The 21798-nt window shown below is 45.9% G+C and overlaps 1 protein-coding gene across 1 annotated transcript in view; it reads left to right on the top strand.

The window, feature by feature from the left end:
• LOC144139006 (uncharacterized) overlaps positions 1-20930 on the top strand; it is a 221424-nt gene extending 200494 nt beyond the window's left edge. The window contains exons 9-14 of the mRNA XM_077671508.1: positions 1130-1184; positions 2204-2345; positions 2836-2890; positions 4933-5069; positions 9118-9202; positions 16135-20930. Coding sequence (XP_077527634.1) covers positions 1130-1184; positions 2204-2345; positions 2836-2890; positions 4933-5069; positions 9118-9202; positions 16135-16179 — 519 coding nt within the window. The 3' untranslated portion in view covers positions 16180-20930. The remainder of the gene's footprint in view (positions 1-1129; positions 1185-2203; positions 2346-2835; positions 2891-4932; positions 5070-9117; positions 9203-16134) is intronic.
• The last annotated feature ends 868 nt before the right edge of the window (positions 20931-21798 follow it).

Below are 21798 nucleotides of genomic sequence, written 5' to 3'. Positions count from 1 at the left end.
TTCTTTACTAATGAAATCATGGTTAAAATAATTGGTGCAGAAGTCAATTCTTGGAGTTCAACAAGACCTCACAGTCAAGCAAGTTAAGTATAGTTTTTAGCCTTGGCAGTAATTGAGCCTTTGCCCGAGCTAATGGCGACGCAAGCATCTGCCGAGGGAAGGGACGCCCGCAGCACTCCAGCGCAGCACGCACTCCACTATGTGGGGGACATGTTTTTGTGCAGTGTTCTTGGAAAACTGGGCTTAACCACTGTTTTGAATGACCGGGGGTTACCTGAATGATGAACGGGAGTGCATATTTGAGAATGGTTGGGGGAATGTCCAAGGTGGAGCTTAAGTGGGACTAACACTGAACTTGTGGAGCGGCAAGCATGAACTGACGATGAGGCGAGTGCACCGCACGGGCTGGCTTCTCTCTGGCAGGGGTCGTGCCGAAAGTCGCAGTCGGAGTTCTGCGCACTGCTTGTTTGTACAGTTGAAGTTTACCGTTAGCCTAACCCTTGTAAATGATAGTGCGGTGTTAATAAGATTAGCACTGGAGCTTGATGTTTGAATGCAAAGCTGAATTTTTTAATCGCGCAGTGGTCAAGGGAGCTTTCGTAACTGAGTGTGGCAAAAGCATTTGTGTATGCCCTACTTGCGAGGATGAGATTGTCGCTCCTCCCCGGGTGATGTGGCGTCTGCCTTTAGGAGCAAGTGGCCATGGAGCACGGTTAGTTGCAGCCAAAGCTTACCGGGTGTCTTGGACTGCCAATTGTTTCACACCCAAATGCAGTTAGACCAGAATTAAGCCACAATGAAGAACTGACATTCAAGAACAAGTGATCGAGTTTTATTCAGAGCTGAAGCTCGCTGAAGTTGCGTTAAATTTTTATTTGGGCCTACATGGAGGCGATGTCGGAAGTGCATGCCGCGTGCGAACAGAGAGAAGCCAGCTCGGGGCGTGGCAAGGCGGAGGAGATGTAAAGCCTTGTGCTTGTCGCATGTCGAGTACCTTGCAAGGGGTGTGCACGCTGTCGGGGTGTTTTTCTTGCTTGAGCCGTCTGGCGGCTGCTTGGGTGTTTGCCTCTCGCCCCATTGTGGACTTGTCTTGGCTCGGCTAACGGCTCTTCTTGCTCCCCACGTCTAGGTAAACAATGCGACAGCGAGGGTTCAGACCAAAAAGACGCCAACATTACCCAACGGTGAGCAGACAGGTGATGCAATTTCCTTATTTCAACTCTGCAACCCCCCACAAAAGTGTGCCTGCTGCCGCTGTGTCGCTGCGCATGGCATGTGGCCCGAGCTGCTTGAGTGGAATGATAACGCAACCACTAAAGAGAAGTTGACTAAGTTTTTTTTTTTTTTTTCTTTCTCTCTCTCTCTCTCTCTCTTTTTTTTTTTTTTTTTGTCTTACCTGTACTGAGCTTGAAAAGCACATTTTTCGGAGTACTGCATTGCTTTTGAGTAAGCAGTTATTTTAACGAAGTAACCTCGCTTCTAAGTTACGTCAGGGTGGAAAGTTTGTGTTACTGAGTTGTGTAACTCTGGTGATAGCTTTAACAGTAACACTTAACAAGGCATGCCTTCTGTGCATCGCGACGAGATGTGCACGTGCTCTCAGACGTATTGAGTCAGTGCATGATGCAGATGCTACTTGCTGCGATTGCTTGCTTGTACATTTGACCGTGCGAGTGTCCTTTGTTGAAGATATTGACTCGTGGTTCGCAAACCTGATGTTCAACACCTTGGTTTAGGAGCGGCGCGGCTGTTAAAGCGGCTACAGTGGGCATAATTGGGGGGATTGTAGCCCGAACTTGGCGTGGTTAGCCTGAAAATTTGTAGTTACGATTTGAGGGCTTGAACGGACTGTGTGAATGCGTTGTTGCTTTGAGACGAAGCAGGAGTCACGTTTGTTAAGATTCAAAGGCGAACCAAAGCTAGGGTCAGTTATTTCACGTGTCACCCGTTTGTGAAACCAACTTGTTCGCAATAAAGTGTTGGTTCTTCCTAAGGGTAAAGTTCGGTGAGAGTCGGGAAAACAAAAAGGAGCGTCCCCTTATGTAAGGGCTCTTCTTTGTGTTTGAGAACACTCTTCCAGCCCTGTGTTAAGAGCAGCGTGTAATGGTGATGTGGTGTGCGAGTGTGTCGTGTCGGTCGAAAGACAGCCGGTCTGAAGCCCCGTGCTCTTCCCGTTTCCTCCCCTTCCCCCCCTGTGACGCAGTGGCCGCTCTGCGGGGCGTAGCGATCCAGCGGGGCCGAGCGCGAGGCGCGGCCGCGGCCCCCTTCGCAGCCGCCTTTGCTCGACACCCGTCACCACTCACGGCCGCCGCCGCAGCGGCCTCCGCACTCCACGGATACACTCCGTAAGTAAACAGCAGGCTCGCTGTACTGCGCACTGCCCCCACTCGTGTTGTTGTGTCCGCACGTGCACGTTCCGGTACTCGGGGGTTGTCATTGTGACTAGCTCCTCGTCATATTCGGTCGGCACCTTTCGTAACAATCGGGTTTCCTTGCCTGTACCGTAGCTAGAGAAGAAGCTCAGTAGTTGCAGCCGGGGTAGCCCATTCTGGCAGAGTGTATTGCAGAATGCTAAAGTGCGCATCGAATTTTGCGTTACTTTCTTCTATCCTTTACATTTTGGTCATAACTAAACATCTAAATTAGAACCATCCAATTTGCGTCTATTTTTATTCTCCCCCTCAAGCAAGAGGATTGCTTGAATTTGCTACAGAAGCTGTCCTGAATGACTGGCATGTATTGTTGCAGCCTGGAAGATTCTTTTCCCCAGCAAGGTTTTATTTTTGGTGGCTGGTGTGTGCCTCTTGTCTGATACGCTTCTCTCTCTTCTTGCAGGGTGTACCAGGACCCGTTCCTTGCGTATGCAGGCGCCGAGAGATACCAGCTTCCGGTGAGTACAGCCCGCTAATGTCCATCTTGGATTGGCTTGGCTTGCTAGCCTTTGTAGTGCTAGTCTCTGTAGACCATGATGCATCACAGCACTGCTGGCGCAAGCTCGTTTTCCGTGTTGCAAGGCTGTGGTTGCGATTTAGAAAGGGTGCGGTAGTGCTCAAGGGGTGGCAGCCATGACACTCACTTTCATTGGGATATTGCCAGTTCATTTGCGTCTTGTGTACAGTCAAACCTCGGTATCATAACCAGGCACCTTCTTTTACAGGGAAAGAAATTGCTCGTTCTGCAAGCTTGTACGCCCTGCCTAACTTGTGTTTGCTTTTGCCAGCCTCAGCCAATGCCACGGATGTGCATGTGATGTCATATGTTCAAATGCGAGAAATGAGCTAGTGGGTCGCGTGGCCATTCCCTTTTTTCCAAATTATGTAACCTATTTGAGCTAAGTTTACGTTAAAAGTGGTGTCGGTACGATTTTAACAAGGCAATCTCTCGAGGGAACCAAACTTGTGTTTTGTCTGCATGGCTCCTTTAAGCTTGCCGTAATGGCAAATATTGGTTGACCCGTTATCCTATCATTCCACGCCTGCTTTTCAAGGGAAAACACAGGGCTCCTTTTATCGTGCCAGTAGTGCCAGAGTACCTGAACTGCTATTTGGAGGGCTGAAATACAGGAGCCTCGACTTCGCAAATTGTTTCTGATGGGGGTGCAAAGCAAAAACGCTCATGTGTCGAGATTTCGGCCAACTGCGCTCAAAATTTCAATCTTGGAAACACTATTTCTCTGCCGTCTGCCTAAAAAGGAAGCAAGATGCAAAATACGACAGCTGAAAATACGCACGTGGACGCCGCAAGCGGTCAGCAAAAATCGGCGATTCTGAAATCGAAATAGAGGCTAGCGCGGCCATTGAAGTGACGTTGCAGCTGTCTAGCGAGCAGCCGGACGGTCAGCAGCTCGGGAGCAAGCCTACGCGCGCACGGGGCAGCAAATGGTTGAAGCATGCACAGCAGAGCTCGACCAGCTCTCCAGCTGTGTGGCTGGCCAGAGGAAGAAGCCTGTGACGGCCGGAACATCACAGGCGCGTCATGGCTGTTTACGCAATCCTCCGTCAGGTGCAGCGAGGTCTGCGGCGGAGCCTTTTTAAACGCTTCTGACTGATTTACGAGGCGTTTCACGGGGCTACCACTTGTATCCCAGGTGATTTGGGGGTACTTACAACCCATTAAAAACAAATTTGGTCGAGGCAAAATTTGAGTGCAGTTGGCCTTTAAAGATCCCCAGGTGTCCAAAATGAATCTGGAGCCATCCACTGTAGTGTGCCTCGTAGCCCAGGTTCAGCTTGGTCACGTTAAACCCCATAATCTGACTTTGCCAGTGGATGCGATGTTAACGGCTTAGCAAAATTTTCAATTCCGGGGTGGACTTTATTATATCGAGGCTCGACTGTAGTTGGACTTCAGGGGCGGTATTCTCGTCACTGTCCCTTTTGAAAACGTCCCTTTTGCGTCCCTTTCATCGTGACGTACTTCCGGTTAAGCAGTGGGCCTTTGATTCGAATACCGTAACTGTTCTTGGAAACGCATTTTAAAGAACTGAAACCGTATCAGAGTATCTTTTATGTGTTTATTGTTCCGCGAGCGAACCAACAATAAGGCTACGAAAAATCGTCTGCTCCGAGTAGCCATGGCTCCTAGCTCCGCCATGCTTGCATGGCGTCACATCCGGGTGTTCGCTTTTAGCCAATCAGGGCTCGCTCAAAAGGGACACTTTTGAAAGGGACACAAAAGGGACAAAACACGGGAATACCGCCCCAGCAGTGAACTCGTGTATCGTATCTGCTAGCGAACTGTGCAGAGGGGGCTACGTTGCAGCAAACTGCATGGCGTGCATTGTGTGGTTTCAATGCATGAGGGGTGTGTGTGTGTGTGTGCTGTGAGTGTTACCAGTTGCCCTTGAGGAGCCGTCCTGCGACCTCACTGGTGGCGACCCTGCCCCTCCCTTGCTAAGCGGTGTGTGCGGTTGTCCATTGCCGGCGGTTTCAGGGCACTCATGTGAACCTCTCGGAAATGCAGGCCACGTACGCAGCAAGCGCCGCCTACACGGCGGCCGCGGCCCGGAGTTACGCGGCTGCGGCTGCGGCCGCACAGCCGGCTGTGGCTTCCTACACCGCCGTGGCGGGGTGAGTCCCCGTCTCTTGCTTTAGCCTGCGGGGAGCACCTTGGGGGGTGCCTCTCAACATTGCGAGCTTCGGGGAGTCTGTAACAATGGAGAAATGGCGACGCCTGATCCGCTTCGGCGAGTTCTGCTCTTTCGAGCTCTCCTGCAGCTCTTGGAGTGGCTGGGCGGCCCGATTAATTTTATTAGGGAACGTAAAATTTTGTACTAAGTGTACCTCAGTTCTGGCAAAAAATGACAGCAGACGGTATTATCTTCTGCGATATACCAACTTGCCCAACTTTCAGCGTGTCATCATAAATGGCGACAACAGCACAGATAAGCGAGCTAATATTACTTGTGGTACTAGCAGTGGTGGGATGCTGGTTTCATTTCTCATTAATGCACACTACAAAAGCCTGTTTAAGGGCACAGGGTAAGGCAAAATTTTGAAAAAATTACTTTTTGTTTTTCATCGCAATTAGGGAAGTTCAATTCCTTGTGCACATTTTCCATTTTCACACTTTCCTTAAAAAAACTTATTTCTCGCTAAAAACCAGTTTTCCCGTAAGCAAGTAGCAAGTGCCCACATCCTCTTAAGAATGTTCTCAGGGTTTATTGTCATTTTTTTCATCAAAAAACTTGCAGTTTCAGATTGAAATGCTTTTCTGGAACCAGCTGTATAAGGAAATTGCTTAGCAACCATTGCATAGCTGATTTTTCAGTGAGGGCAATCCAAAGACCCTGTTGCAGGTTTTTTCCACATTTGCCCTTCGAAGCTGAGCACGAAAAATATCTTTTTTGGGCTTCACACTGTAATGATTGCAACATTGGATGCTGTTCTTTCATTAAATGATGAAGCAATGCATGAGCCAGAATTTTGAAATCATTCAGACCAAAACCTGGGCGCAACACCACCATCAAGTGGCTTAAAGAGGTTGACCACAAGCAAAATACTTTGTGAACAGATCTGTACGATGGTGCACAAAATAGTCAAGGAAGGACAGACGACCGGGTGAAAACCAAAAAAATGACTTCGACAGTGATTATGAAGCTGGTGCTTTTTAAATGAATGGCTCCAGTGGTGTTTATGGCAAAAAAGTATTGTTTTTCATCTCTTTTTTTTACTTTAAACTCAATTATCTCAAAACAATGTTTTTTCTTACATAGGTACCATTATTTCCTATATCTTCCAAGACGACGAGCTGATTTTTTCCCCCTGTCATCTACTTAACTTGTCACACCTGCTGTACTAGAATTAAAAATATGCACGTAAGAGTTTTTTTGGTACACAACTTTTAATACTAAAATAATGCCAAACTTTATGTACTAACGAACAAAAAATTATAAAAAACTTAATTTTTTAAGAATTTTCATAATTCTAGTACAGTTAAAAGAGCACGAAATTTGAAAGAAAATGATATATAAGTTATGTAGATACCTTTCTTAGATGCCGAGAAAAATGTACCTCAAGATGGCCAAAAATGCATGGGAAGTATAGGGCTTACCCTGTGCCCTTAACCTGCTACAGAAGTCTGAGCCTATTAAAGGGACACCAAAGGGTGGAAACAAGTTGGCCTGTATTGGTATATCGCGGTGCCATGAATCTAAATACACCATTCTCGCACCTACCAGTTGTTTAATGTAAGGTGGAAAACGTGAAAACAGGTGCCTACGGTCTGTTCGCTCTTGGGTACTACAGTTTGGAAAGTCGCTAAAGCTGTGAGCAGTGAGAGCTCATTGGAGAGGCATCAGTGGGCGTTTTTCTCCAATAAGCACATTCCCGAGTGGTTGAGCAGGTAAAATAAACACGAATCTGGTCTCGATTAAAAACCACAGACTACAGCTTGATGCGTTGTGAGGCAGGCTGCTCCCCTCATGCTTCAGTCAGCATCATGCTTTGTTTCGTTTCGCTAAAGCATTGCTGTGCAACTGGGGATGTCAGTAACGTGCGACAGTGAACTCCCAAGATTCTGCAAGCAATAGCTCCGGTAGGAAGTGGCAAAAGGAACAAGATGGGGTTAAGCGACCTGCCTGCACTTCTGATCTGCCGTTCTCCGCACGTGGATGTTGCTATTGGTAAAGCATGCCTGCACCCGGTTTGAACCTTACAGAGCGTGAAAGGTGCAGAGTGCTTAACGCCTGTGGTAAGCCAACCGATCCGACCTTGTGCTCTTCTTTTCTCCACAAGCTGCTGTTGATGGACAGTCCGTAAAGGAATGCATCTCTTAGCTCTACCCTTATTACGCTTGGTCCCAGGAACCCCGCCCTGTGAGGATTACTTGACACGACTGCTGGGAAGAGAGTTTATTTCAAGTTAGATTTGCAGAGCGAGAGGAGGGATTATGATTAGGTCATGTTGCCAAACGAGGTGAGGTGAAGGCGCCCCCGCCTGAATGATATTGCATGATATTCCTAACGGCGCTTGTCGCTTCAGAAAGGGCTTTGCTCGCAGGCGGGCACACCGGGCACGCGAGCATTTAAAAGCGTCGTTTCGTCGGTGACAAATCGTAGAAGTCTCTTAGCCAGAGAAATGTTGTCGGCGTCGGCCATGACCTGGAGGTGTAAAAGCTACCGTTACCAGCGTGAGAGCACGTAGCATCCACCGTTTGCACTCTAAACCACACTGGTGTCTCGCTCCTTCTTTGTGACACAATGGCTACATCACGAAAAAATGAAAGGGAAGCGGGAGAGAGAAACGCCAGCTCTATTTACTTATTTCTCAATGAATAACGCATCGTTGCTGTCGGACGAAAGCAAAATTTCATTCAGCCTTTAGTGTCCCTTTAACATCCTGTGTGCTGTACCTTGACAGCAGTAAGCGGCTTGATGGTCGAGTTCTCTGTTCTCTCAAAATAAGCATCGAGAACGGCTTAAGCCAGTATGCAGAGCCTGCTGAACTAGCGCTGATATCGTGTGGGTCAGCAGACAGGTGCACCTATCAGTAGTTCTATTGCAGCTTCATTAGGATCCACTGCGGCATCATTCTTTTGACTTCCTGTGTTTTAATGGCCCAGATGTAAGGACAGGTTTTGTCCGCTGTTACTAACGTGAACCGAAAAGACTTGTGCTGCTTCTTCAAAATGGGCCAAGTGGATTTGTATGTTTCAGTTTGCTCTCTTTTCTGATCGGTGTTCAGACAGGCACCTGCTGAACCTTTCAAAGGCTCGCACACACCTAGAATCGTGTAGATAACAAACCCAATGCGTTCTTTCAAGATGTCCAGTATCAGGGCTGTGTGGGTATTCAAGTCCTCATTGCTTGTTTGTGTTGCCTGGTTAGTAGAGCTTTAGTAGAGTTAGTAAAGGACCCTTTTCACCCATTGTTTTGGATATCTTTGAGTGGAGAAACACACACTTTGTAACAGATTGCAACTCCGATGTGAAACTTGCTCGTGCTTCTGTGATCACAGCTTTTCCCTAAACAAGATTTTGAGAAGCTCAAGCATCTGATATTTTCGGTCGGATTACTGTGACAATGGGTCACCATAAATTTTGTGTGGAAAGTGGTATTAACACCAATAACTAATCTGCGCCCCTTTGTATTGGGAAGTGTTCTGGTATTCTTTTGTGGATTCTCAAACCTCTTTTTTATTGTAGAACTCTCTACTCCTCACGGGAAATGCTTGTCCATACATCTCAGCACTGGGCTCTGATGAAGGGCTACTGTCACCTCAGAAGTTGCACTTTTGTAAAGCCGAATGAAAAACCGGCAAACTGTTCTATTCATTTTGCTCCAAAGGCATGAAAACTTCCATAATGTTGGATCGCAAGAAGGGCCCCCCACTTTGTGCCCAAAAACGCAATTTTTTGGCGTATTATTTTCTGGCCCGCATTGTTCTTACGGTCAGCCACTACGCTGAACGGATTGCGCAACGTGCTTGTGCAGTGCAGTTGGAGTGTTTAGATTACTGTTAGGTGCCCGGCACTTGGGTGCACTCTTTCTTCTTTTGTAGGATCTTGATTCACGAGTGAGCTGAGTAGCATTGTGTGCTTTGGCAGGTGCCTGAGCATTTGTGGATGCGCGAATAATCCGGTGGGCAATGTGTTTCTCCTCCCCCCGTGTTCCTGCAGTTCCCCGTCACTGTACTACAGCTATGGGCGGGAGTATGCTGACCCCTACCTGGGCCACAGCATAGGGCCTGTCGCCGGCTACGGGGTGAGTAGCAGTGGCCGAGGCTGCGGTTTCTGTTCGTTTCGTACATGGCTACTGCAGTGCTCATCACCGTCCCTTTTGTTAGCACAAGCTGCAGGTGGGGCGGGCAGAACAGCAGCAGTGGCTTATTAAGGGGAGACGCGGGTCTTGGAATCCCGAAATTTGGCCAGAAACTCGATTTTTAGAAATCGCCATTTTCGGAAAGTAAAGCTCTTTTTCTACCTGTTAGCAAAATATCCAGACCCAGGAGTACGTATTTGAGCCATAATATCAATTTATAGCACCGACGACCGCTAAAATCGGCCAAGATTCGACGCGAAAATAGCATTTTTTCGACGACTCGCCCCTCGGGTTCTACATGCGCCACGGCGTCCATCTTGGTCTCATTCGAAAGCGCATCTTTTCGTTTTCAATTCCCCGCCAGAACCACTCCGTTTCGTCCGTTGGTTGCGAGTAAAACCGGGGTAGAAAAGAGACGGAACGCGTCGCGTAATTGGCTACTGACTGCACGTGACCGCAGGGCGCAACGTCATTGGCTGGGCGCCGTGGGTCGTCAGCTCGGCACGCTCATCACAGTGCAACGGCTCATGTGTTCGTCTATGCGAGGACCGGCAAAAGCCCCGCATGGCGTAAAAAATAAAGTAAATATGTCTATCGATAACCGAAAGGAAGAACATGCATTATTAAAAGCGCCTGAAATACGATTTTCTGCTCGTGTGACGACGACTTATCGCGAGAACGGCGCCGAGACGGAGGTAGGCTTAGCGCCCGCGCGGGCTGCCGAGACGATAGCGTAGCGATATGATTACGCCTGCGGGGGCACTAAGGTGCGTCTATCTTTCGATCAGCAGCAAATAGAAAGAAAAGAAATGATAAAGTGGAGGATGCCGCATGCAGACGTCGCAAGGGAAGTGTGTTCATTCTGTTATCAACAATGCCGCGGCGGGTCGGCCCGCACTCCGGCGCGCGCTTCCTCGTCGGCAGTTTACCATATAGATGAGCGATTTGAGAATTATAAATGTTCGCACTGTGCACAATCTGCGTTGGTGACGTGATATACGAGTAGATTAAACCGAAAACGTGGTTAGCCCACCTAGCCAAGCGCATGCACGTTACAGAACAGTGGCGGGCATTCCGTTACCAGCCCCTTCGCTGCAACTCATTTCACGCGAGGCAAATCCGATTTGATTGCTACAAATGAAGCAGTAACATAACAAAATAAACATTTACAACTGTGGTGCACGATCGGCACCTCAGCCCTAGTCGCCAAAGAGTGACGGCGCGCTGCTAACAGCATAAAAATTGAAGCAACGTTCTGGCTTTGCTTTTGTTCAGTTTTTCTGCCTAGTGCCATCTGTAGACAGAGGATTTCACAATTTTACCATCAGCTGATTTCAGCAAACTTGGTATGCTCGTGTTGAGCGAAAAGCGAGCTACATTCTAGAACCTTTCTTTTTTTCATATGCTCAATAGATAAAACTGTCACTTGTAGTAAAACTTCAACTGCGATTTTCTCGGCTTCCCTTTTTTTGCATATGGGCCTAGCCTTACAGAGGTTTTGAGATAGTTTTTTTCAAGGGATTTCTACAAGTGTTATACCGTTAAATTCGGGATAAAATGAACTGCATGCTGATGCTATTTTAATTGGCTCATTTTGCCCCAAATAAATGTTATGAGTAATAATATGAGCTCATTAGGTTTTCTGAAAACTGTACTTGGCATAATTAGACTAATTTTATCCAATCAACCAGTTTTACAGGAATATAAATAGCTTCAGCATGCATGGCAGGTCTTAAGCTACACATCCATGCCATTTATTTTTAAAAAAAGTTGAATAAAAGTTCCTTAAAGGCCCGTAAGAAATTACTTAATTAGGCTCCAGTGTTTTCTTTATAACTCAGAAAATAATTATACCACTTGAAAACTAATTACATATTTGAAATGAGGAAGACAAAACACATATGCACAGTGATTTTCATTATCACAGACCAATTAATAAAAAAGTTCATTTCAAGACCCACGTCTCCCCTTAAGTACTAAGCAGTGTTGAACTTCTATGTTCTGGCATAGAACGACTTCTAGCTGCATCTTGTGCCTCACCTCTGGCACCTGTGGGGGAATGTCGGAGAGCTGCACTAACTACCAATCTTTGATAGTTTTAACAGCATCAGTGTACCGGACTTCTGTATCACAGTGGGGACGTGTAACAAAGCCGTGAGCGTTGCCGCTGCGGCAATGGTTCAGTGCTCCGTGTAAACTGCACTGTGCTTTTTAACTTTAATATGTGATAGCCAGATAATTGAGCCACTGATTCGTTCACTGCTCAGCCTCTGTGAATGTATGCGTGTGTCCTTGTGACAAGTTCTAACACGGCGTCGCTTGTTTCAGGACAGCTGTGGTAATCGAGGCCCACGCCGGCCTAGTACCGTGAGTTAGAACACGCAGCAGGCCGTATTAATTGGGGCTGGGGAAGTTTCCCTGTGGCGGTGCCACTTCGTACTGCTCTGTGGTTGATTTGAGTCAGCGTCCCCTGGTTCCTTTAGCGCTGTGGTTGGGGCCTGTTTGTCTTGAGGCGGGGGCTGCTCAGTTCATTGTGCACCTCAAGGGGCCGTGAAGACAAAGTGCAAGTTTGGTTTCTTAAAAAGGCTGATTCATCGCGATCACAGTGGTGCCCATTTTATCGCAAACTTCGAACAATTAACGCAGATATTGCATAATAGAAACGGGGAAGCAGTCTCAACTCCCTTGCCACTTCGTGGCGACTTTCTATGGTGTCAGAGAATCTGGTTTGTGCGATTGACCTAAATCACCACCAGGCAATTGTAGAGGGGCCTCTAGTTCCTTTAAATCGTACCACTTGAATGCTAACTTGCTGTTCACAACACCCTGGCAATTGTTATTATTCAGGGTTCGTTAAGGTCCTTGAAAACCCTTAAATTTACAAGTGTCAATTTCAAGGCCTGGATAGTGCTGGAATTTTTAAATGGTCCTTGAAAACCCTTGATTTTTCTGGTGAGAACCAATGGCCCTGTCTTTTTACAAGAATTTAAAGTGTCTGTCGTGGATTTTAGGTGTTAGCAAATGTAAAGAAACATTGTAACAATCAAGTTTCAGTGTATTGCGTGAAATTACAAGTTTGGTGGATTTTCATTATTACGAGACAACATTGGGAGCAGGCACTTCTCAATCCAATCAATGTCATAATACAATCCAGTGAAAGCTGACTTCTGTGCTCTATCTTGCATCTTCCATCTAGTCTGCGGACGCTCGCTCATTGCATGTGTTCTGTGCCTTATACGCTAATGGTGGACGTGTACATAGTTCGTCCTGCCTTGCAGCAACACTTGCTAATTTCAGCTGGTACTCTTGCTGACAAAGCAGGCGATGCAGGCAACATTAACTAAGTTTTCAAATCAAACAGCCTGAAAAAACACCAAGAAAAAAGAAAAACCTCTAAATACCAACCATGAAATAAAAAATAAAGCTGGGAGTGTGCTTAGGTATTGTGCAATGAAGAACTTTTGCATTGTGTTGAAAAAGTTATAGATAATCCCAGATAAAGCATTAGATGGGCACCTTGAAAATGTGTTTTCTGGTCCTTGAAAGTCCTCGAAAACCCTTGAATTTTTGCTTTTGAAGCCTGTATTGCTTGCCCATATTACATCATGAAAGCATGAAATATGAATTTGTTTCAATACTTTTTTCGTATTTTCAGTTGAAAAAATGGCTTTCTTGGGCTACAAACTTGTGTTTGTTTAATGGCTCCTTTAAGTTGAGCTTATAAAACCATATTTGAAGTTTTGCTCAACAGAATTTGGGCCTTGCTATTTAGAGTGGGGTAACGGGACAGAGACTGTCAAAAGAACCAATCGAAGATTATTTCATTACTCAGCTGACACCATTGCCTGATTAACCACATCTTCATTCCTGCTTAGTGAAAGCAAATGCCGCCGTACAGGTTTTATAGTTGAGCGTTCGGTGAATGTTCATTTGGTCAGACATTGTATGACGATACAGTATGCGGTCACTAACCAAGTCAAGAAAGGGAAAGCTTATGCCGTCGTGCATGTTTTATAGTTGCGGTTCATTTGGTCAGGCATTGTATGATGATGCAGTAATGTGGTCACTGACCAAGTCAAGAACGTCAGCGCCGCATGCTTCTACTCTACGTCCTGTCCTTTCGCGCTGTTTCTCACATTTTTAAGATGCGCCAACCAGCCCACTTGCTCCCCATTCTAAGATACATTTCTAGTACATCGGGCTCTGTCCTTCCTTTGCTGTCTCCTTCATGTCTTCAATCCTTAACCATCTACATCAACCTCAGTGCCGCGTGTTTGTCTTCTACTCTACGTTCTGTCCTATTGTGCTGTTGCTCACATTTTTATCCAGAAAGCCTATGCCGTCATGCATGTTTTATAGTCAGGGTTCATGAAAGTTCATTTGGTCAGGCATTGTATGACTATACAGTAATGTGTTTACAAACGAATTCAAGAAAGTGAAAGCTTGTGCAGTCGTGCATGTTTTATAGTCGGGGGTCCGATGAAAGTTCATTTGGTCAGGCATTGTATGACGATATAGGAATGTGGTCACTGACCAAGTCAAGAAAGCTTATGCCGTCGTGCATGTTTTATAGTCAAGGGTTCCATGAAAGTTCATTTGGTCAGGCATTGTATGAAGGTACAGCGATGTGGTCGCTGGCCAATTTAAGAAATCTTATGCCGTAGTGCATGTTTTATAGTCAGGGTTCATGAAAGTTCATTTGGTCAGGCATTGTATGACTATACAGTAATGTGTTTACAAACGAATTCAAGAAAGTGAAAGCTTGTGCAGTCGTGCATGTTTTATAGTCGGGGGTCCGATGAAAGTTCATTTGGTCAGGCATTGTATGACGATATAGGAATGTGGTCACTGACCAATCAAGAAAGCTTATGTGTTGTGCATGTTTTATAGTCAGGGTTCGATGAAAGTTCATTTGGTCAGGCATTGTATGAAGACACAGTAATATGGTCACTGACCAAGTCAAGAAAGCTTATGCCGTCGTGCATGTTTTATAGTCAAGGGTTCCGTGAAAGTTCATTTGGTCAGGTATTGTATGAAGGTACAGCGATGTGGTCGCTGGCCAATTTAAGAAAGCTTATGCCGTAGTGCATGTTTTAGAGTCAGGGTTCATGAAAGTTCATTTGGTCAGGCATTGTATGACTATACAGTAATGTGTTTACAAACGAATTCAAGAAAGTGAAAGCTTGTGCAGTCGTGCATGTTTTATAGTCGGGGGTCCGATGAAAGTTCATTTGGTCAGGCATTGTATGACGATATAGGAATGTGGTCACTGACCAATCAAGAAAGCTTATGTGTTGTGCATGTTTTATAGTCAGGGTTCGATGAAAGTTCATTTGGTCAGGCATTGTATGATGATATAGGAATGTGGTCACTGACCAAGTCAAGAAAGCTTATGCCGTCGTGCATGTTTTATAGTCAAGGGTTCCATGAAAGTTCATTTGGTCAGGCATTGTATGAAGGTACAGCGATGTGGTCGCTGGCCAATTTAAGAAAGCTTATGCCGTAGTGCATGTTTTATAGTCAGGGTTCGATGAAAGTTCATTTGGTCAGGCATTGTATGACGAATAGTAATGTGGTCACTGACCAAGTCAAGAAAGTGAAAGCTTATACCGCCAGGCAGGTTTTATAGTCAAGGTTTCCGTGAACGTTCATTTGGTCAGGCATTGTATGAAGATACAGTAATGTGGTGGCTGACCAAGTCAAGAAAGTACAAAGACGTTACAAAAAAGTAAAGACCAAGTCAAAAGTACAGAGCAACACGTAATGGTTTTGCAACACCTTTGTCTCTGGAGGCAACAAGCTTGCGCTGAATCACTTGTTCGTTAAACACTTACCACTTCACTTAGCAGCGAGTTTCAACCTCTTAAAAAAAGCCCCATTTTGTGTACACAGACATAAAAAGACTGCAAGGTACAAAATGACGGCTAACATGTGCATGCATGGTGCTAGCAACAAGCAAAAATTTGTGTGATTTCAAAACCGACATTGAGAATTTGGGCCTGGATGAAATTATTTTTGCAGTAGGCTTTTTAAGGAAGGGTTAAGGCTTGTCATCATATCTATTGAACTAAGCTGACCCCAGCTAGTTTGACCACTTGGGGTGCCCTAGTGTCTGGACTCTTTTTATTTCGAAACTATTATTATTATTATTTCGCATTCGTGTTGCCACGAGTGCCAAAATCGAATCAGTCTTGGTAGCTCCTCGGGGGTTTCCTGTTGGCTCTGCACTAGCTACTGAGTCTTGCTGGAATAATGCCTCATTGCTTGGCTTGTAGCCCTTCAACTGGTGCTTAATCACCTCGACAGCTGGAAAGATTAAGGGAAAGTTGCATTACAGGTGAGAGTGTGGGAAAACCTTCGGCTTCTTCGGGAGGTAACGGGTGCTGTAACTTAACAAATTACAGTGCGGATATTACCAGCATTATTTACACAATTGTTTGTAATTTTCGAGGGAATACGTGGCCTGTGTACATGGGGCGTGTTTCTACAGGTGCAGTGGAAGCTGTTGATGCATTTGGGGTGTCTGTATTTGTCTGGTACTGATTTTTTTACATTTATGTTTCACAGCCGTCTGAAAAAAATATATCGATGAGGTTCTACTGTGTAACAGACCAACCTGATGATGATGTAGCAAAATCAATAGCGTTGTGCGATCAAGTGCTCCTGTGTGTTTAGCCTGGAAGGAAGCAGAATTGTCCACAGCGCTGGGGACTGCTGTGCCACTGGGTGCGGCTGTGGGTGGTTTGTTATCCATGAGGAATGCCTCAATGAGCTGCTTTATGCTTTCACATTAAAACTCAAGTTCCACTGCAGTTGTAACTAGAGATGGCAAATGTGGGGAGTGCCGCTGACAGCCCTTTGTTTTTTTCTTGCAGACGGCTGTCTACAGGAGTGGCTACAACCGATTCACTCCCTACTAAGGGTGCCCAGCAGAGCAGCTACGCCGGGTGGGGGGAGAGGCGGCAAGGGGAGGATTCAAGCGGACACACACCCAAGCAAGGAGGAGGGGGAGGAGGAACAAGTTCGTCGCCGGCGATGCTACCCCCCTCCCCACCGCCGCCTTGCTTTCCTCATTGTCTTTTTATTTGTCATTCTGTTCCGGCTGGTCGCTCGATGCAAGAGGGAGAAGGAAACGAAAAGGATGGACTCATGGACGCTTCCCCCGCCTCCCCTCTCCCCCCGAGAAATGCACTCTTCTCTTTCACATGTTTCTGTTCTTGCGTGACTTCCTTAACTTCCACGCTTCTTCATTGTCACAGTGGAGGCTGTCTTGTCTCGGGGTTTGTCGCGAGCACTTGCGGTAGTAGCGCGCAGAAGTTTTGTCTACCCGATTGCCGTCTCTTTCGTCTCCTGTAGTCTTTCTCGTCGGGGGTGTTTGTGGGGAATGTGCCCCGCTCATTTTTGCCACCATCCTGTTCTTTTTCTTCCTTTGGTTGGCTGATAGTCTTAGATACCATGTACGGGCCACACAGTTCAGTTTTTATTCTACTGGGCAGAAGGTGTGTACAGTAGTGTTCCGAACCTGCTGCTGCCGTGCGAATTTCTGTTCGTTTGTACGTGCGGCGGTTACAAATGGCAACCTGGTCAGTGCACTCAGTAATGTCTGTTCAATGTGTCATCTCCTCCTCCTCCTCCTCCTCCCTTTGGGTCAGATTACGTATCGTCCCCTTTTTTCCCGCTGCTCCCCGTCAGCGCTAGACATCGATCATCAGCTCTCCTGGGGTTCAAATCGTTTTTTTTTTTTCTACCTGTCGGTGGTTGGCTGGGCGTCTCACATCCACATATCGCCTGTGGCTTCGGCAGCAGTGTAATTTAAGTGTTTTCTCTTTTTTTTTAAATTTTCGACCAAGCAAGGGTCGCTCTTCTGTGTTACTTTCTTTGCTCTCTCCCCCCTCCCCCTCTTTTTTTTAGCAGTTTCATCCTCTAAGTGTCATCGTCTCCTTTCTCCAAGTTCTTGGTCAGTTCCCTCACAACTCTGATTAGCTACGTCGGCCTTCGTTTATCAACCTTTTTTTTTTTTTTTTTTTGTCGTTGTTGTCTTAGTTAAGGCTCGTTTTTAGCATTTGTGTTGTCGTCGTCGTTGTTCCCAGTTGTTTTTTCTCCCCCCTTTTTTTGTCTCGTCGCAGTTCAGGTCACCACTTCTGTAAGCAGTTCCTTCTCCGATTAGAGAATGGAGGCGCAGGGAGCAATGGCAACTCTACCACTCCCTGGTGTTTTCGGTTCGGGAGAGCAGAGCATTGTCTTCGCCGCACTTGTAAAATGAAATGGGAACGCCTCGATTACCTGGAAAATGGGGCATCTGGCATTTTCGTCGCCGACTACGCATAAAAAATGGCGGGTTCTGCGAATGTTCAGTTTGCCAGTTGGTGTGGGTGTTCGTGTGTCTTGGGTGCCCTTTTTTTGTGGGTAGGGGTGCGAAGAACTGAGCTCACTGGACTGACTGCGGTGTGCTGCGTCAAGCGAGTCGAAATAAACGCCAAGGTGCAAAAACAAAACGCCCTTTGCCCAGTGTCTCGTCTTGTGTGATTACCAGAAGGTTCGATGTACGCGTGCCAGCACTCTGCAAATCTGGCGGGAAAACACAAGCTAAAGTTTGGAGCGCTATGTTTCAAGTCACATTTGCCCAAAAATTGCTTCCCAAAAACACAAATGAAAAAATTACAGGTGTAGGATCACAGGATTAAAGTCGAGTCTTGTACAATGCTGAGGTGGTAAGCTTGCTCAAATTGAGAAATGCATCAGATTCTAAATGTGAATTGCATAAAGGTGGAGCCCTGTTTGGCTCTGCAGAGACTGGCAGCTGCCTGAAAAAAAACTGGCCAGCTTACTAGAGGGAGACTGGAAAAGTTCAGTTTATGCGGCTTGCAGAGCAAAGATGCTGGTTGTAATTGTAACACTCATCACAATATGTCACGAGCACGTTTTGAAGCAGTGAAGTTTGGGCAGTCCTACGCCATGTTGCCAAAGAGAAAAATACTCTAGGAAAGTCTTGCAGCGCAAGCACTTTTTTTTTTTCTACCCATTTTCTTTTGTACATATTTATTGCCACAGCTTGTTTCAGTGACTCTGCCCGCACCTTCTGTTAACCTTCGTTGCAAAACTTGCGAAGCAAAGTACAACATTTGACGATTTTGTCAACATTTTCCGTTTGCCCAGCGGGGAGAGGAAAGCATATTCGAAGACTGTGTTCTTCTCTAAATTATTCGTCGTAGGCTGAAGCACCCTCTATTCCCAATACCGAATACACTAGCTAACCCTTTCATTTCACTCGGTCCCATTAAATTGTGTGTTCAGATGTATGGTATCAAGGCTTGTGCTTCAGTGACTCCTAGTCTCATTCTTAAGAATAGAAAGTCAATTGAGCGGCAAGGCTCTGCTGAAAGACCCCAAAAGGAGCACTTTCCCAGATTGCCAACATCCAATCCAATTTCACCGCAATCAACAAAGCTTTCAGCACGTAAAAACAAGTGGCGTTCAACCGGACTGCATATTGACTTTCCAGTGTCGGGAGTTACTTTAAAATTGTCTATTCTGCATCTAGCAAGAGTTCGTTTTTGTTGGTGTGTGCAACGAGACATTGCCCAAGGTAGTTAAACAGGTGTGACCATGACAGTACCAATACCGCCATGCATCGCGTAGATTCTCTCACTTGGTAATGCTTTATTAGCTGGAACTCCCAATGTCTAGAAGCACCCAAAAGCTCCCACCTATCTTTCCGCGTCTTTCTTCTGCGATTTGTAACCAACCGTTCGTTCCCCTTCACTTTACCGGCAGTAGAGCAGCTTAACTACCACTACTCTCGCGTGCGCGCGTTTTTTAATACTGCAGCCGACGGCAGGTTCGTAAAGAGACTGGCACCTTGTAGGTGTTGCATTCAAACCGCCTGGCACGGAGTTTGTTTCTGGTCTTTTTCCTCGCACCTTGTGGATTGAGTGTGCGCGTTCCTTGCAGCTTTCCGACAAGAGTTTGTTCGTCAATAGCTGTGCATGTCCGCCTATCCCAGCGCTTGTACATTTGCACCACAGCCTGTACTGTTTGTCGTTGGCATGCTTTTTTTTTAACCTGTCAACACAGCCTTCTATCTTTCTCTGCAAATTGGTTATATGGAACAGTGCTCCAGTTAGTTTCGCTATGTGGAACAGTGTTCCACTTAGTGTTGTGGGTCCTATGTTATCTGGAACGGTGTTCCACTTAGTTTCATGTGTACTTGTTTTGCAGTCTCATCTCGGAGGGATGTTTGTGTCTCGTGAGTGAGGAATTGTAAGAAATAAAGGATGTCGCTCCAAAGCCTTTCCTCTGAACTGTCATTTTTTAACTCCCCCAAAAAGTCTGGTCTTTCATTCTCCACAAGTAAAGGCGCTATTGATGCAGCAGGCATTTGTCTGGTTTTTCTGGCTTTTGTTATCGCTGCAGTTGTCGTGGGCAAGTTCATTCTTGGGCTTCTCATTTCTGGAAGTGTGTTCCTTCGCACCAACATCTTTTGTGTCGCACCTTGGCTTAAAATTGCCATCACATGCGCAGTTTCACCTAAAGCCTATAATTTGTGTCCTTGGGATTTGCGCCATTTTAAAACCAACGGTGGATTGAGAGTTCTGTTCAGAGGTTGGTTTGCGGAATCATTTGGTGGATCTTTTTTTTTTTTTCTCTCGCCGGCGCATATGTGTCTTTTGCTTCTAGTGTGTGTAACTGTTATGTTATAGCAGCAAACGGCAGCTTTGGGCATCTTTGGACGCCCTGTAGAAGTGTTTGCACTGTGTACTCCAGTGCACTGTGACATGTTTTCTTCCTTATGTTTGTTTGTGTGTCGTGTTTCCTTGGACAAGAGTAGCAACGTTTTCATTGCTTGCATTGTTTCTCTTATTTTTTTTTTCTCTTTTGCCTCACAACATGTACAATCTAAGGTGTAATAAAAGAACGTACTGGTTGTGTGAAATAAGCAACCATATTTTCCTTTTCCAATTAGTCTTCTATCAGTGTTTCAGTTCTCTAGTGTGTTTTAAGTAAAACTTTTTTTTTTCTGTCTACCTCAAGAAACGAGACTCACTGAGATTAGATAAGTTTTGCTCTTTTTGTGTGTGGGTTTTGTGCTGCAGTGCTTTCATTGCTTTGCCCCCCCAAAATTGTGTTAGTGTGCCACTGTAGCCTCGATTGCCAGCTTATCTACATTCTATTCAGTGAAGCTTGAAAACTGACATTGTTTCATCCGCTGCATTCATGCATGAAATGTCTGTTTAAGTATAAAGAAAAAAAACCCGACTGATTCTATGGAAGCCTGGTGGAAGGAACCACCATCTGTGCGCTTGTCAACAGATACCAGTGCTTGATTAAGTTAATTTTGAACTGTAAAACGACCGAAATGAAAATTTTGCCACTGACTGCTGCAATCTGTTTAAACTCTGGCCTTATTTTTTACTTGTCAAGCTAAAGCCCTCTCCCTGCCATCACAACTAGTTGTGGGGAAAATGTCGTGATACCTTTGTTACCTGGATGAGTAGTGTGTCATTCTGAGTTCTTCGTTTCACTGTGGTTCCTTGGAAGGAGAGAGGCAGACAATACACACGAATCTCTTGTAATTACACGATGCGGAAAGAGGCAAAGGAAGTGGACAAACTGTCTTGTTTTTCTCGTGTGTAAACATGTAATGGTTGAATAAACGAAACGGCCGATGTAAGCACCTTGCCTCCTCCTCCACTTCTTCTGGCATGCATTTTCTTGCAGAGGAAGAAACACTTATGATCGGCACTCCACAATGACCCGGCTGGATAAATAGGGCACACAAGCTGTCTTTGCATTGGTCTTCATCAGTGGGCATTGCTATTGCTGAATGCATTTGACGAATGCTGGCTGATGCACAAGCAAAACCTCAGGGAAGGTGCTGTGCTGTAGTTTGACTAGTAGTTTGACTATACCATCCATGCCTGGACAATCGGTCATGTCGGGAGGCATATAGGCGTTTCCTGGTCAGCACAGCCAAGCGACGCATGGCGCCATCTAGGGGCATGCTTGAAGGTATGTCCATGTGGACGTGGCCCTCAATTTATTCGCTTGGAACCGCTTGTCCCTTAGTGTAGTAGTTCCGCTCCTGCAAAGCAAACATGCTAACCCGGGTTCAAACCCCGTTATCGCTATATTTTTGATTTTCAAGGGTTTGTCATATTTGAATATTAACATTTGTTATCAAGCATATAATCTATTTATGGCACCTTTATGCATTATAGATGGGATTTCGGGTATTTTCGTTGCCTTTTAGTCGGTTTCAGCTACTGCTTGTACGCTTTTGCTGGTTTTCCCCTGTTCGGTCGGTTTCGGCTATTTCTGTGGAATATTTTTTTTCTACACTGGATTTCAACCATTGCATGTCCGTTTTGCTGGTACGTTTATGCAGTGATATAACCCCCATAAGCAAGCTCAGGTGACGGCTGGCTGTACTGACTAGGAAACGCATATACGTTGTCTGGAGCATTGTCTCAGTCGAAGAAAGGAACACAAGCCATAAAATGAACGAACAACCGAGGTTATCAGCCAGGGACGCTCTCTAG

Source organism: Haemaphysalis longicornis, unplaced genomic scaffold (genome assembly GCF_048455015.1).
Source record: "Haemaphysalis longicornis isolate Haplotype H1 unplaced genomic scaffold, Haemaphysalis longicornis Haplotype H1 scaffold_5, whole genome shotgun sequence".
Taxonomy (NCBI): domain Eukaryota; kingdom Metazoa; phylum Arthropoda; class Arachnida; order Ixodida; family Ixodidae; genus Haemaphysalis; species Haemaphysalis longicornis.
Note: the sequence above shows the minus strand (reverse complement) of the source record. Positions and strands in the feature narration are given on the sequence as shown.